This window comes from Platichthys flesus, chromosome 23, assembly GCF_949316205.1.
Source record: "Platichthys flesus chromosome 23, fPlaFle2.1, whole genome shotgun sequence".
Classification (NCBI taxonomy): domain Eukaryota; kingdom Metazoa; phylum Chordata; class Actinopteri; order Pleuronectiformes; family Pleuronectidae; genus Platichthys; species Platichthys flesus.
Genome location: NC_084967.1, coordinates 5,080,356 through 5,095,147, shown reverse-complemented (window position 1 = coordinate 5,095,147; position 14,792 = coordinate 5,080,356). Strand labels below are relative to the sequence as shown.

Below are 14,792 nucleotides of genomic sequence, written 5' to 3'. Positions count from 1 at the left end.
CAAACTCACCTTGCCTTAATGTGTTTATGTATTTTATATTATATATGTTTCTACTTGTTGTATCTTATGAAACTAGAGCTGATTTGTATTTTTTCCTGTGAGCTACTTTCTGTTTTGCTTCCATCACTTGAACCCACCCTGTGTTTTATTGTTGCGATGAAGAGAACAAGCCTGTCCCGAACGGGCCAATGAGGACGAGGGACACTGTTGACCGACATCAGGTGCGGCCAATGGGATCGCTGGGGGAGTTGTGTTTATACCCGCCCACTTCCCCGTACAAGGAGACTGTTTTGGTGAGTTGAGGAAAGTTCATTGAAATCGTTTGTGGCTTTTAAAGCGTTGAATGTGACGAGTGTTCGCTGCAGTTGACAGATTAGTCTTTAAACTCGACCCGGGAACGAGGAGCGGAAGCTGTCAACGCGTAGTTTGAGTCGTAAACGCGTCCTCGCTCCTCGTCGATCAGCTCCATTGTTGTTAGCTGCTTGTTTTGTGCTAACTGGCTCCGCGCGACAAGATGACTCGTCTGTTTTTAAAGTGTTCGCTTGCATTCCCCACGCTCACAACCACAGACACGTCGGTAACTCGTCTGTTACGACACGTTTAATAGAGGTCTGTGCTTGTTGTCGTCGATTAATTCAGTTTTCAGCAGCTGTCACTTGTTTGTTTCGCCACACCTGACGTAACTTTGCTCGGTTTTGAATTTTAAACCGTGGTGACATCTGTCACTCGTTATCAGTGTATGCTATCACAGCAGACATGTTGTTCTCTGTGGTTAAAGTGGTGTGTTTGACTCGTATCATCGCCGCCCGTCCGCGTTGAATGAATGAGCTTCATCTGCGCGTGCGCACGGAATCTCAAAGTTTATAAACAAGAGGGAGTCACATGACGACACATTGTGCAATAGATAAACACGCTCCCGTCGCCTGCGGAAAGAGACTATTTCACGGTATTGTTTGCTCAAAGTCCGCATCACCGGATCGGAGCGTTGAGCAGATGAACGCAATGGATCTTTGTGAATGTGTCTATACTTAGCTGGCAGCCGTCCCGATGTGACCCTGTGTCCCCCCGTCACCCCAAACCATATACAGCTCACTCAGGATCATGTTCCCCATCCTCTGCGTGGGTGGAAAGTTTATGTCAGGATTGGTACGTGACACTAATGTGTAGATTCAACTTCCCAGCTGATCCAGTGCTCTAAAGCAGGGGTCTTCAACGTTTTTCAGGCCAAGGACCCCCAAACTGGTGGAGAGACCCCCTACTATATATATATATATTGTATAAAATTGGGTTTTATATTAAACTGGGCCTAGTGCCATGTATAAACATAACTACCCTGTTATTGTGCATTCAATACTAAGCTATTAAAATATTACAAGGGTTCATATATTCATGTTTTGAATCTAAACATTTGGAAGGTACAGAGTGGCCATGCCACTGCCATTTATAAACATACATCTTGCATACAACACTGAGCTATTAAAGTAATTCACAGATTCATGTTTTTATTTTAAACATGCTTGTAGAAGAGACAGTGAATCCTCAAGCCATCTGTGGATGGCTTGAGGAGGGGGGTCCGTCCCCCTAGGGGTCACGGACCCCCTGTTGAAGACCTCTGCTCCAAAGTATTAAAATATATTCATTCAGATCTAAAAAATAAATCGCATGTAAAAGCAGTGTAGAGTATAATCCAGCTCTCTGCATGTTTCAGTGACATCATGGTGTGGGAGGTGGTGACCCCAGCTGTGCTGTCCAGCGACCCCAAGATCCACAAGGTCCGGGAGCCAGAGCTTCAGGCTGAACACACAGGTAAAACATCTGCACTGCATCATTATGACATAAATCTATTAATGATGTACTTCAATAAGTCAGAGTTGCACTTTTATAAAGTTTGGTGACTCACAAGAGACAGAGAAAAACAAGAGAACTGAACAAATAATTTGTACTAATAATATAAGTTTTAGACAGTTTTTCATGTTTTGCTGCTTGTTCTTCTATTATTCAGTGTATTATAAAATTACTTTTCCTTATTATAATATTAAAACCTTTCTATTCTAGTCAGTAAATCAAAATTTGTATTTAGAGGCTAACTACAGTTAAAACTAAAATTCAACCTGTAGGAGTCTCCCACAATGTGAGCTAACTCCTGTTTCTCTGTTCTCACCTTCAGTAGTGATGACGGATGTAGAAGGAGACCAGTCACATGAGCTGCTCCTCTGTGACGAGCACTTCCCCTCCTCACCTGGCTGTCCCACCAGTGACAGCCACATGGAATATGGTACATAACACTGGGCTTGTATTGAGATGAATGTGGGCTCATGTGTTTCTAAATTCTGAAATAGTTAGTGAAGCAAACCTTTCGACGGGTGTTTGCCTTCTCTCCCCAGATGACCTTCCAGATTTACAGGAGGTTCGGGAGGAGGCGGAGCCAACAGCGCCACCTGTGTACCAGGTGGGGGTGGGTGTGTCCCACCAGTGTGTCCCACCAGGAGGTGCATACGCAATGGCACACAGCCCACAGCCTCCTGACACACGCTGGCTCACGCAGCTGGCTCACATCGCCACCGGGCCCCAGAGCCCCCTGCTGCAGGGGTCTCCTCACAGCAGGTAGGTGCACTTTGTACTAAAGTTTGAGTTCGATTTAGAAAAAGTGTTGCCGTTACTTCATATCTTCAAAATTACTTTTAACTAAAAGATTCCTCTGAGGACTATTTTTGCCATTTTAATTATACTATCCCTTTTACCACTAAGTACTTGTATCGCGTCTCCCCATCCACAGGTCTTTAAGAACACAAATAGCACGGCTTTAGGATTTCAGACAACAGGGGTCAAGAGTCCAAACTTCCATCGTGCAACCGCAGGCTCCTTCTCCTTCTGACCTTCAAATTTACAAGTCTGTGTCATTTGCAGCTCCTCCCTGGTGTGCATCTCCAGGATCAGCAGAGATCTACATTCCTACGCCCGGCCTCCTCCTCCTCTCCCCAGCAGCTCCCTGTCGCCCCCTCAAGGCCATGGGAGGGAGCGTCGACACAGCAGGGTAGAGCTAATGTTTGCCTGCTTCCTGTTCTTTGTTTGTTTCATCCCCACTCACTGCCACTTTATACAATATCTGTGGAACACCACAGCTTCCACCTGTTATTATCTTTAAAGGTTTGAACTCATGGTGCTTTTCGGCTCGGAGGCAGTTCTGTGTTGACAATGCTTCTCTTTCCTGTTTCCACAGACGAGCAGTGAATGTGGCTCTGCCGTGTCGACCAGATCCTCTCTCTCTGATGACGAAGACATGGGCTGGAGCTTCTCCTGGCCCCCCACTGCTTGGCACTGTTTTCTCAAAGGTACACACACACACAAACACACACGTATACACTTGAAAAATATGCACAAGAACACATCTCTGTATGGTTTTATATCATCTGTGTCATATACTGAACAGGTGACTGCTCTTTTCTGCCATCAGGCACTCATCTGCGTTTCCACAGTGGCTGTAACGTTGAGTGGCAGGAAGCTGAGAAGTTGGATTCTGCTGAGAAAGACTCCAGATCTCTGAAGGTAGATCATGCAACAAGTCTGTGGCCTAACTTAAGCTGTTTCAGACAGAAACTCCAGAGAATATTTAAACTCCAGAGTCCCGCCTTTCATCTGTTAAACATTTAAATATAGCAGATTCACTAGAACCAACACGTCAGACCAAAAAATATGTTGTGTAAAAACCACTGCTCCCTCTTTCACAGAGTTACGGCTCTGAGGGTCTGCAGCTGGTGGAGCGCTCTGAGGCGGTGTTGTCTGGTCGCGCCGTCCTACAGCTGACCTTTGACCCGGGTGCATTCGGACACGTGCCTATGACCGCCCGGTGCCAACTCGACCATCCCTTCTATGTGAAAAACAAAGGTAGGAGTGATGCTGACCTAAACGCTACATCTGATTGATCAGCTTCGCTAAAATGACTTCTTTACACGTTGTCCGTCCTTCTGTCCATCAGGATGGTCATCCTTCTACCCAAGTTTGACCGTGGTGCATTATGGGATACCGTGCTATGAAATGAAGGTAGGAGACGTTTGCCTGCCTCCAGGACACAGAGATGCCAAACACACAGACGACTCACTGGTCTTCGACGCTTTTAGGAGGTAAAATAGACCCTTTTTAGTCTTTTACTGAAAATGATTCAGTGTGGTTTGCTTTTCAAAACCCTGAAAGCCAAATAAAGGCCCAATGCAATCACCAGGTTGATATTTGTGTGTTTAAAGACCTGTGTTTTGTGTGACTCTTTCTCAGCCACGACTTCACTCCTCTGGACTCGTCTGCGGTTTACGTGTTGAGCAGCATGGCCAGACGGCGGCGGGCCTCCCAGTCCATCGCAGGAGCTGCTTCTCCAGACAGAGACGCACCACATGGTGGAGGTACTGTGTGAATAAGCAGAGACATTAAGAGCTGGCGCAAAATATACACAAATAGTAAGATATAAAAGCACTGCAGCACTGTTGAGGAATAAGTTAATGAGAAAGAAAAGAGAATGTAGTAAGTGGTTATTGTCCGCTCAGGGATTTTTTAAAATACCTTTTGTCTTATGTGAATCTGTTTGAATCCCACAGAAGCCAACAGTCCTAGCCACTCCAGCTCTCCTCATCAAAAGCCAATCAGAGGCCAGCCTGCCGATGCACAGGGAGGAAGTAATGCCCCGCCCGTTAAGTGCAAGCGGCCAATGAACGCCTTCATGCTGTTCGCCCAGAAGTTCAGGGTGGAGTACACGCATATGTACCCGGGCAAGGACAACAGGTAGGCGTGCTCTGGGTGGTGTGTGTTGAAGTCGCAAGGTGGATACGTGTGTGTTTAATGTTAATGTGTGTGTGTGTGTGTGTGTGGTAGAGCGATCAGTGTCCTCCTTGGCGAACATTGGAAGAAAATGCGAAGTGAGGAGAGGCGGGCGTTCACCCTACAGGCCAAAGCCCTCGCAGACGAACAGAAAAGACTCAACCCAGACTGTTGGAAACGCAAACGAACTAACTCTGTAAGGACACACAAACACACACTCACAAACACAGACACACACAGTTTGTTTTATACTGCATTTTAATTCAATTCCTCCTCTTTGCCTAACAGGGTTGTCAGTGAAATTAAGGCCACGGAGATGAAAAGAGGACAAACACAAATATGAGAAAATGACAAAGAAAAGAAAAACCGTGCTGAGCCTAATTCTTTGCTCTGATATAATATTTGATATACAGACGGGCCTTGAACTCCCAAAAAGAGGATTTACTTCCGCTTTTTTTAAAGATTCTCACAAACCTTGTCTCTGTCAAAAGGAGAGGAAGTGTCTGCCTTAAAAAAATGTCCCTTTCCTCTCACTTGCTTTTAGAATGTGCTGATTGTTCAGAGGAAAACATCTTTATACTCTTATCGTGAATTAAAACAAGGTGTCTCCATCTTCAGTGAGGACACATTTCCAAACTAGATGAAGACACTGATCATCAGGGTTCTTGCTACGAATGGAACTCAACAAGTGATAATAGGAATGTGACAAGAATATTAAATTAAATAAGTCTGATGATTTTCAGTTTCTTATGCTTTGGTGGGCGTTGTGGTGCTGTAGCATTTAAGTCGAAAATGTAGCAATTTCCCCCAAATTATACTTATATTATAAAGAAATATACAAAATATTAAGTGCTTTTTTTACTTGTAATTTATGTATTTCACAAGAGATTTAATATAATTCATCCTGGTAAATGTAATAATTAAGTCAGAATGTCGCTTAGTAATAAGCTCATACCTCCGCCAAGGCCAAAAAAAAAAATAACAAATATATATTTCTCCACCAAAACTACACCCTATGAAACCACATTTTTTTATTGGATCTGCGCCAACTCAAAGATATCAGTCACCTGATGCCGGATTATTTTCATCAAGATCCATGAACAATTCCCTGGAGAAATGGTTTATATATAAAATGAAATAAATCCCGGATCCATCCCTTTTTCCAGATCTGCACCAACATTTAATTGGTTCTTTCTCGGCCCATTTCCAAATTGACATCAGTTCAGTAGTTTTTAGTAATCTTGGTCACAAACCTACAAAGGAATGGACAGGGGTGAAATCATAACCTCCTTGGCGAAGGTAACACGAGTACATCACAAATCCTCGACTGGCTTACGGGCTATATTTACCAAAACTTAACAAATAACAGGCCTTAAAATAAATACATTTTAATCAATTTAATGTTTTTGTGAAAAAACCTTCCATGAAACTCTGATCTGTTTTAAATTGTTAAGATTGACAGCCTCTATAGCAGTTAAGGATTCAGAAGGCCTTTACTTCCTTTAGAAGGCTTTTATTTTGAAAAAGGAGTTTCCTTTGTGAAATGCAGTGTAATAAGATAGTGGCTGTTGTGGAAACGCTGATTATGTCAAAAGTACCGTAATCGCCATTGAAGTACAGGTACTATTAACATAATTAACAAATGGTCGTTAGCCAAGCTCTATGTTGCTGCTTTCTCTTTGCCATAATAACATGTTTTTAATATGTTCTGTCAAAGTGTGTTTGTGTATAATCAAAGAAACATGAATGCAGGAGAGGGTTCATGCTTCTCACAGCTTTATTAAAAGCTTTATTAAGAAGTGTTTAGCAAAATATCATCCACCAGTTAGACCGGTCAGAAAAACAACTTTGACTTTCAGATACAAAATAGTACAAGATATTTTAAAACCAGTTGCAGCACTTTTCAGTCCTAAACAAAGGAAACTGATTTGATAAATGATGTGGAAACAAATTTGTCGAAAGCTGTTATGTTCACAATAATACATCAAACATTTGGGGAACAGCATCAGTATAATATTGTTCTGTTTTTGTAATATTTAAAAAGAAATCTATTTTTGGTGTGTATATTAATCAAGATTTTTTTTTTGTGTGGATTTTGTAAGGTCAGAAAAGCAACATACAGTATTTCTCATCTCTTTAAAACTCAGCATTTCACTATTGATCAATGTGTCACAAACCCCCCTTTGGTGGAAATGGAGGGGAGTGTTGCTCTCAGAGCCCTGAGGAGTTAGGACTTAGTTTTAGCTTGAAAACAAACTGTTGCACACAAAGTTTTTAAAAACAGACTAAGTTGAGGAGCTTTTAGAATAATTACAGATAACACAACGAGACAGCCCTGGGCCCTAAAAGACTTGGATATTAGGCTTCTGACCACCGACTGTCTGTGTGAAGATCTGGCTGAAGGCCACATTTAAAAAAATGTTTGCCTGAAAAGTCAGACCCAGGACTAAGAAAGCGATAAACACGTTGAGAATTGCTTTACCTTTAATAAAAACCGAGCGTCGTTAAAGTAATAGTACATTTACCTCAAATACTGAGTCGATACTCTCTAACCAGGTGTGTGAGGCTTTAGAAAAGATGGTCTGACTGTATGAATCTGTGTTTTCATGTGTAAAGGCAGGAATCTGCTTTGGGTTTCAATCGTAGACTGTTTATAAAGATGGACGACATGATGGCTCCCCAAAAGTGAAGCCAAAGTGTCTGGATTGCCCCCTGCTGGCTAGCTGTAGTATGGCATAAATCATGCCTCCTCCATGTTTGAGGCAAACTAAAAAGTCAAAGAAGGTGTCTGTCATTTTAGTTATCAAACAGATTTTTATTCAGTTATCTGATGCTATAAAAACCGAGTGAAACTACCTTCCAATGGCTTTAAAAGCACAAAATGGCAGCATCCATATCCCAGATGTTTGACGTCCATCTTTATTAACAGTCTGATTTCAATGCTTGAAAAAAAAAAATGTTTTTACAGAAAATAATGAATATTTCCAGAATATTTCCAGCGCTCACACTCTCACTGCATAACGAGGTTTATTATTAATGCACTATATACACTTTATCTTTTTTGACTGCTACAGTATCACGACAAATATTAATATGAATATATACAGAAATATCTATTTTTTGGTTCTGACTTAATCTTTGTTACACTTTCATGGTTGTGCCTTGATTATTTGACTTTTGTATGTCGTTGTGATCGTGTCGTGTACAGGTCCATCAGGGGAGACAATGCAATATATTGTATTATAGTATAAATAAAAGCATGAGAAATGTATTTCCTTTTGTCCTGCCTGCATTTTCTTGTTTCAGACCATATAAAAAAAATACCATTTCCCCGACCAGAAAAAGAAGAGTTTAAAACAAACACAGTTTGAAACAAATCTTTAATTGTTGCTGCTTCAGCCTGTTGCTATATACAAACTGGACCAGTATATATCTGGAGATAAAGTATAGACATTAAGCTGCTACGTAATCATAAAGAGAATAAAAAGAGACAACATTCCATTAAAACTATAAACATGATCAATATTTCCAGGCTAAAATTATCAAATAGAAACCACACAGTTATTTATATATATATATATATATATATTTGTGTAAATGGCTAGAAAATCACCTTTTATAGTAAAATAGAAAATATATAGAGGTACAATATAAACATACAGTAATTTGGACTTTCAATGTGTTCAGGGATATTTACACACAAACAGTGGGAACAGCGACTCAGAGCGCGATTGATTCAGTTGGTCGCAACGGAAACATTTAGACTTTACTCAAAAACTTGAAACAGTCATAAAGAGTGGCACGGGGTCACAGAGGGAGTCACAGCTTTTCAGTTTCCCACCCCCTCGGCTCATTGTCTGAAATCCTAGTGTCTGCAGCAGCAACAGAAGATAAATGATGTCGTCTTTTTCCTCTGGCTGATTCCCCCCGTTGATTATTCTGCAACAACGCTCAGCTGAGAGGTCGTGATGTTTTTTTGCTCAACATCAGAATCCAGATTTCAATTTCAACCGACCACAGCTACAAGCCGAGTTTGATGGATTATCACTTTAATACCTCCCCTCCGACCTCTACAACACTGGGGCACTCATCCCCTTTAAGAAAATAGATACAGACCACACATCAGTCTTATTATTTTGGCATGTTATTCCCACAGTTGTATCAAAACAGTTTTTTTCAGTACAATAGCATGAGTTAAAAAAAGGCACCAGAGACCATGTGGCAGTGGCAACGAGACAGAAGCAGGAGAACTCAACAGCAGTAAACACCAGCGCTCATTTCACTATCACGAGTGAGGCCTTCAAGGTTTTGGTGATTAAAACGTTATTAGAAATTCTGCCAATTATTGTGCAGGGAATCAAAGGTCTTGCAGGAAATATTATCATCAATCACATGGTTCTTTAGACTGATTTGTACTTTTATTAATATTCATTTAAAATTTTTAAAAGGAAAGACGAAAAGAAAAGCTTAAAAAGTAACAACGGCGGAGAGACAATAAATGAGAAACTACAATTTAAAAAAATTTAAAGAAAGATTCACATTTAAAGTTTTTAAAGACGGGTTTTTACTGTGATTAAAAAAACAATAATATGCAATGAAATAATGAAATTAGAATTTCATATTTCAAAAATATGTTTTTCTTTTATATTCGCCTGTTTTTAACAGACTTTTGGCCGTTTCTCAGAAAGTACCGAACCTCTGCTGCACGAAGCTTCACACTGAACAGTCCCAGTTTTCCGCTGGAAAGGCAGTGAAGCTTTTTTGGTTCCACACTTTTTAACATGGGTTTGTTTCCACTTTGTTTCATAAACCATCACATTTTTTAATAATCCATGTGCTTAGATCATCAACTTTTAATCTGCAGCCCTTTTATTTTTTTGTAATGTAGAAGTTTGTAATGCTCCAATCAGGTGGAGGTTTCACAGCCTGCTTTAATCCGAACACTGTTTATGTGCTGATCTATAAAAACATAAGAACAGGATCTATTAACCATATGTAACGCCATTAGTTAACTTATATACCCTGTGTGAAGGTTGCTGCTACGACGATACCACGGTTAACACCAGAAATGTGTCTCTGGTAAATTCTGTAATGTAGCCTTCTAACATGGAGACCCCGTTCAGACCTGGTGTTAACATGCGTCCTCAATGAGTCCAGATCCGATCCCTGAACCCCCCCCTACAGTTTCACAATCAATCCAATGTATCTTATATCACATTTATTCTTCTCAATGATCACATGTTGATTTGTTTGTAGCCAACAAACCAATATCAACACTGGTCAACACATCATGGTTTATACTCTTTTTGGTCACATTTGTTTTCGCAGCTGCATGAATTCACTCACTCGCTCACTCACTTGCTCACTCACTCAGCTGTTATCAGACACATCTGAAAACTCACACGGGGTAAAAACAGCACAAATTACAGTTGTGTTTATTCATCAGAGGAGATCGATCAGGACAGATGTTAGAACCAGATGTTAGCACCAGGTGTGAACAGGGTCTGACAGCAGCCCATGGAAAGACCAGTCACCTGTAATGATCTGTCTCAACCTGCTGGACGTGTTGACTGATCACAGAGACTAAATGAAGTCACTATATGGAGATCCTGGTCCTGCTATGATTTTGTTTACACAGTCTAACACCTGCAGTGGTTTAGATGACTTAAGGCTTTACTGGATTAAACTGGATCGTTAGGTTTTATATTTTTAATAATGACGCAACACACTGTGCAGTCAGGCAGCAGCATGGACCCAGCTGTGAACCACAATGTTCATTCTCTCATCACAAGCCGAACCTCAGTCACCACATCACTGGAGTGTGTGTTTCTGTGTGTGTGTGTGTGTGTGTGTGTGTGTGTGTCTACATGAGTGACTCCAGGCTCTCTGCGATGTTGGTCTGTCCCAGTGGTACAGATCCGTTGGTCTCTGGACTCTGCAGGGCTCTCAGGTCCTCTTGGCTGCTCACCAGACTCAGCACCGCATGGTACAGATACTGGTACTGCTCCTGTGGGGACACACAAGTACACACAAACACACACCTTCTGAGACTGCTCCTGCCATATACTTATACTTACTTAAAATACACATCAACAGCCATTTCTTACCAAGATGAGGAATTTCCCGCAAACCCCCAAAACAAGTAAATATGGCTGAAAACTTGCTTATTAGGTTTTTATTATTTTAAAGTTCATAAATATGTGGTGTTAGTGAGTGTTTGTGTGTGTCAGTACTTACTACATCATTGAACACCCCAGGCCTCATGAGATTGGTCATCCGTGCCACCTGGTAGACGTCTACAGCTCCCTCCTCCTCCAGCTGACTGGACAAGGTGCTGAGAGCACAGAACAGCCCTGATGTAGCACCTCCCAACCTACACACACACACACACACACACACACACACAATCAAAATAGAACACAGCAAACTGTGGGGGTCCTGGTGTGGAATGACTGAGCGATGCCGTCTCGGTGTACTCACGGATCATGTATGACGGTGGGCCTGTCGGTGTGTCGGCTGTGCTCCCTGACCGCGTTGACCAGATCAAAACTGTTCCTGATGGGACTGTCTGGGTTCGGCCAGCAGGGGGCGCTGTACTCTCGCACCTCCAGCACATAATTGTTCTGGATGGATGCAGAGAGAAACAGAGATGAATTCAAGATATGTTAGAGCGAGACAGTCCAGTGTCTTCATAACTGTCTCAACACGCACATGTACAATATGCTGTGTGTGTGTGTGGGTGTGGTGCTTGTGCGTTTGTGTGCGTGTTACCACTGTGGACTCCAACATGAAGTCTTGCATCAAGAGTCTCTCATCATTGGACAGAGAGACATGCTCCTCCCCCGATTGCGACACAATGAAACCCTCAAAGCACATTGGTTGGTCTTTGCCGGGCCAGTAGACACAGCCCCCCCCCTCTTCACTCTGACATAAACAAGCAAACAGTAGGATGTGTGTTTATGTACAGTCATAGTAGGATGTGTGTTTATGTACAGTCATTGACATAGGCCGGCAATGTTTTTTAAATTTAAACTAAACATCCACCTATTTGGTCCGGCTTTTATTTAGTATCTTATTATTTAGTAGTTTTATTTTTCATATTTACGTTGTATCAATATTGTATAATGTGTTTTACTTAAATCCTTGTTTTGATTTTATATAAATACATGTTTGAAAGGTGCTATAAATAAAGAACATTTGCATTTGCGTATGTGTGTACCTGACAGTGTGCGTCCGGCAGGCGAACAACAGTGTGTGTGTTGTGTTCCCAGATCATTCTCCAGAAATCTGCCACCGTGCTGCTCAGAGGAGTCTGGCTCACTATGAACTCTTTACTGTGGTGATGTCCCTGTGAGAACGTGAGCAGCGCCACTTTTACTGATGTGCAAAATGAAACGAAACAGCAACAACCCTTTAATTGAATCTGATTGTGATAAATGCACAGAGGGCAGTTTTGTTACCGTGACGTAGGAGGCGTTGATGAAGCCGGTGGTGTTTGTTTCGCAGGCGGTCAGACACACTCTTGATCTCTCCACTGTACAAAAACACAAACATGTACGTTTTCAATTAAACATCTGAAATTGTGAATCCCGGGGTTGTTGATGAGCCTCTTGTTCACCTTCACTGCACAATAAGTGTCATCATGTGATCTTACCACTCAGTCCTAGTGACTTAACTCTGGTCTGATGGCCTGTGATAAGTTAGCAACTACTTACCAGGCATCAGAGCTCTGGCTCTGTTCTTCTCAGCGTTGCCGTCTTTCAGGGCCGTGCTGTAGTCTGCGTGCTTCGCCTGACGCTGACTGATCAACTGGAACACAAAGAAAACACTCATCACGTTCACTGTGCACAGTTACACAAGAATACAAATGATCAAGAACCCAAGTTTGCTCTACTTTGAACTGTTTGTCCATGCGCGTCCTGCCTGAGAGCCCAGGGGTCAGGAGGTCAGACACGTAGGTGTGGAGGAGGTCTGATGTTACTGAGGTGTCCCGGCTCAAGATGGCCTCCACCAGGGCATCATGGATAAATACATACTGCTCCTAAAGGACAGAGACACATGCTCTCGATGAGGACTGACTGAGCAGACACTAAGTGATTGTGTGTTTGTTCACTTACCTCTGTCTGAACCAGGAAGTTCCTCTGAGTCCGCACGTGCTTCAGGAAACCAAGAACGTTCACTGTCCCCTGATCCTGGATCTGCTGCAGCATGCCGTCTATCACAATGTAGGTTCCTGTTCTCCCTACGCCGGCACTGTGATGTGCACACATTACATGTCAACACACTGAGTATAGTCAACACATGTCACGGGCAGAAGAAGAACCTGTCTCCTACCTGCAGTGCACCAGTACAGGGCCCATCTCTTGGGTGCGGGCCCGGGACGATGCTCTGATGAAGGACAGGACAGGCAGAGTGTATTCTGGGACGCCCATGTCTGGCCACTGGGTGTAGTGGTAGTGCATGACTGTGTGTTCGACTCTCTGGGACGCCTGGAGGACCAGTGGAGGGGTTGTTATGTGTCAAGTTTTCAACCTGAATCTCAAATTATCTTTGGATGAACACTGCGGCTCCTGTCGTGAGATGGTGTTTCTATGTGTGCTGCACCTTATTTGAGGTATCCCTGACGGTGAAGGTCCGCAGGGTGTAGTACGCCAGGGTCTTGCTGCTTTTCATCGTCACCTGGTACGGACCATACTCCTCCTGGTTCTCGTCTGGCCAGTACTGGTCACATTTTGTCTGTGGAAGGACAGTGAAGACAAAACCTGAGCATGTGACCAGTGGAGACTTGTGAGTCTGTTGGTGCCCATATCACACCTAGGCTGGCAGCAATCAAACAATGCTCATAGACTGTGTATAAAGATGGACATCACATTTCCACTTCCTCCCCTGATCAAGGAATGAGTTAATATCCCTAACGAATGCTGTCGTCCTACAATTCATCTAAATTGAGGAAAGGGGATCAGCTTGTCTAGTTTTGTCAGATATATGTTAAATATGGTTTTGTGAAGCCATGTGACCTTTGACAGTCCAAATTGAATCAAGTCATCTGTGATCTTGAGCTTTGAAATTCAACCTTCATTCACCATTGAGTCCAAGTGAATGTTTATACCACATTTTGAAGATCTTGAGATATCGTGCTCACAGGAATGGGACGGACGGATGGATGTGTGTGTACTAGATCAGAAGATCTGTGTGTAAGCTGCTGCTGGCGTCGGACCGGTGTTTGTGTCAGTAGCGACCTCGTACCCGTCCTTTCTCCTTGAGGTTGGTGATCATGACGATCACTCCGATATTCTGCTGCCAGATCATCCTCCAGAAGTCTCCCCTGCCCGCTCGGAGGGGCCCCTGCGCTGCCACGTACGCTCTGGTTCGCTCATAACCCTGCAGAGGGAAAAACCACCGTTTACTGCAAGAACTGGACAGTGTGAATACATTCAGTAAAAGTAGAGGAACATTAAAGAAAAGTGTACCTACATCAACAAAGTTAGCGTTGATGTAGTCCCCACATTTCCCGTCTTTGTCTAAACTGTTGACCAGCTTCACTCTGCTGTGGTCATCTGCGAGAGGAACAAACACAAAATCAACTTCATCGTCAGTTTGCACGACAACATGTGAATGTTGAGCCCCGACCGCAGAGCCCGGTGACGTACAGGCCAGGATGTTGATGTATCGGTTCTTGCTTTTGTTGTCGGGATGGTTGGAGCTGTCGGTGGTGATGCCCATGTCCACTGTGCAGGCTTGTACCTCCTGAAACACAACAACACAACATACAGTACAACACATACAGGACTTGGTTTAATCACTCAGAGGACACTAAATAAAACTAACAATACATAATAACACAATTCTCTCTAATCCAAGTCAGTGCATAGTGCAGCTTTAAAGGCTCCAGGACTGACAACATATGCCAGAGATGAAGAGAGCAGCAGCTCCACCTCAATTTTTTCCCGACAACACAAAGTTTACATTTATTGTAACGTCTGAAA

The 14,792-nt window shown here is 42.7% G+C and overlaps 2 protein-coding genes across 4 annotated transcripts in view; one reads left to right on the top strand and one right to left on the bottom strand.

Annotated features, from left to right (window-relative positions):
• Positions 1-220: 220 nt before the first annotated feature.
• Positions 221-8,077, top strand: LOC133948708 (HMG box-containing protein 1-like). 3 transcript variants are annotated; one of them, XM_062382661.1, is made up of 13 exons: positions 221-293; positions 1,709-1,806; positions 2,171-2,275; positions 2,385-2,604; positions 2,908-3,034; positions 3,221-3,332; positions 3,455-3,546; positions 3,729-3,885; positions 3,977-4,121; positions 4,270-4,394; positions 4,587-4,770; positions 4,861-5,002; positions 5,095-8,077. In XM_062382661.1, exons 2-13 carry the CDS (start codon positions 1,716-1,718, stop codon positions 5,104-5,106), a joined length of 1,512 nt encoding a protein of 503 aa, XP_062238645.1. In that variant the 5' UTR covers positions 221-293; positions 1,709-1,715; the 3' UTR covers positions 5,107-8,077. The 3 variants fall into 3 exon arrangements, with proteins under 3 accessions (XP_062238645.1, XP_062238643.1, XP_062238644.1); XM_062382659.1 differs by having other exon boundaries at positions 222-293; positions 2,168-2,275; XM_062382660.1 differs by lacking the exon at positions 221-293 and adding an exon at positions 304-1,146 and having other exon boundaries at positions 2,168-2,275.
• A 93-nt stretch (positions 8,078-8,170) lies between these two features.
• Positions 8,171-14,792, bottom strand: part of ptprz1b (protein tyrosine phosphatase receptor type Z1b) — a 71,325-nt gene continuing 64,703 nt past the window's right edge. The window contains exons 18-31 of the mRNA XM_062382658.1: positions 14,457-14,553; positions 14,281-14,363; positions 14,053-14,187; positions 13,411-13,542; positions 13,141-13,295; positions 12,924-13,059; positions 12,701-12,847; positions 12,522-12,615; positions 12,267-12,340; positions 12,026-12,154; positions 11,578-11,730; positions 11,287-11,429; positions 11,044-11,179; positions 8,171-10,813 (exon numbers count right to left, since the gene is read on the bottom strand). Of these exons, the coding sequence (XP_062238642.1) occupies positions 10,670-10,813; positions 11,044-11,179; positions 11,287-11,429; positions 11,578-11,730; positions 12,026-12,154; positions 12,267-12,340; positions 12,522-12,615; positions 12,701-12,847; positions 12,924-13,059; positions 13,141-13,295; positions 13,411-13,542; positions 14,053-14,187; positions 14,281-14,363; positions 14,457-14,553 (1,758 nt within the window). The 3' untranslated portion in view covers positions 8,171-10,669. The remainder of the gene's footprint in view (positions 10,814-11,043; positions 11,180-11,286; positions 11,430-11,577; positions 11,731-12,025; positions 12,155-12,266; positions 12,341-12,521; positions 12,616-12,700; positions 12,848-12,923; positions 13,060-13,140; positions 13,296-13,410; positions 13,543-14,052; positions 14,188-14,280; positions 14,364-14,456; positions 14,554-14,792) is intronic.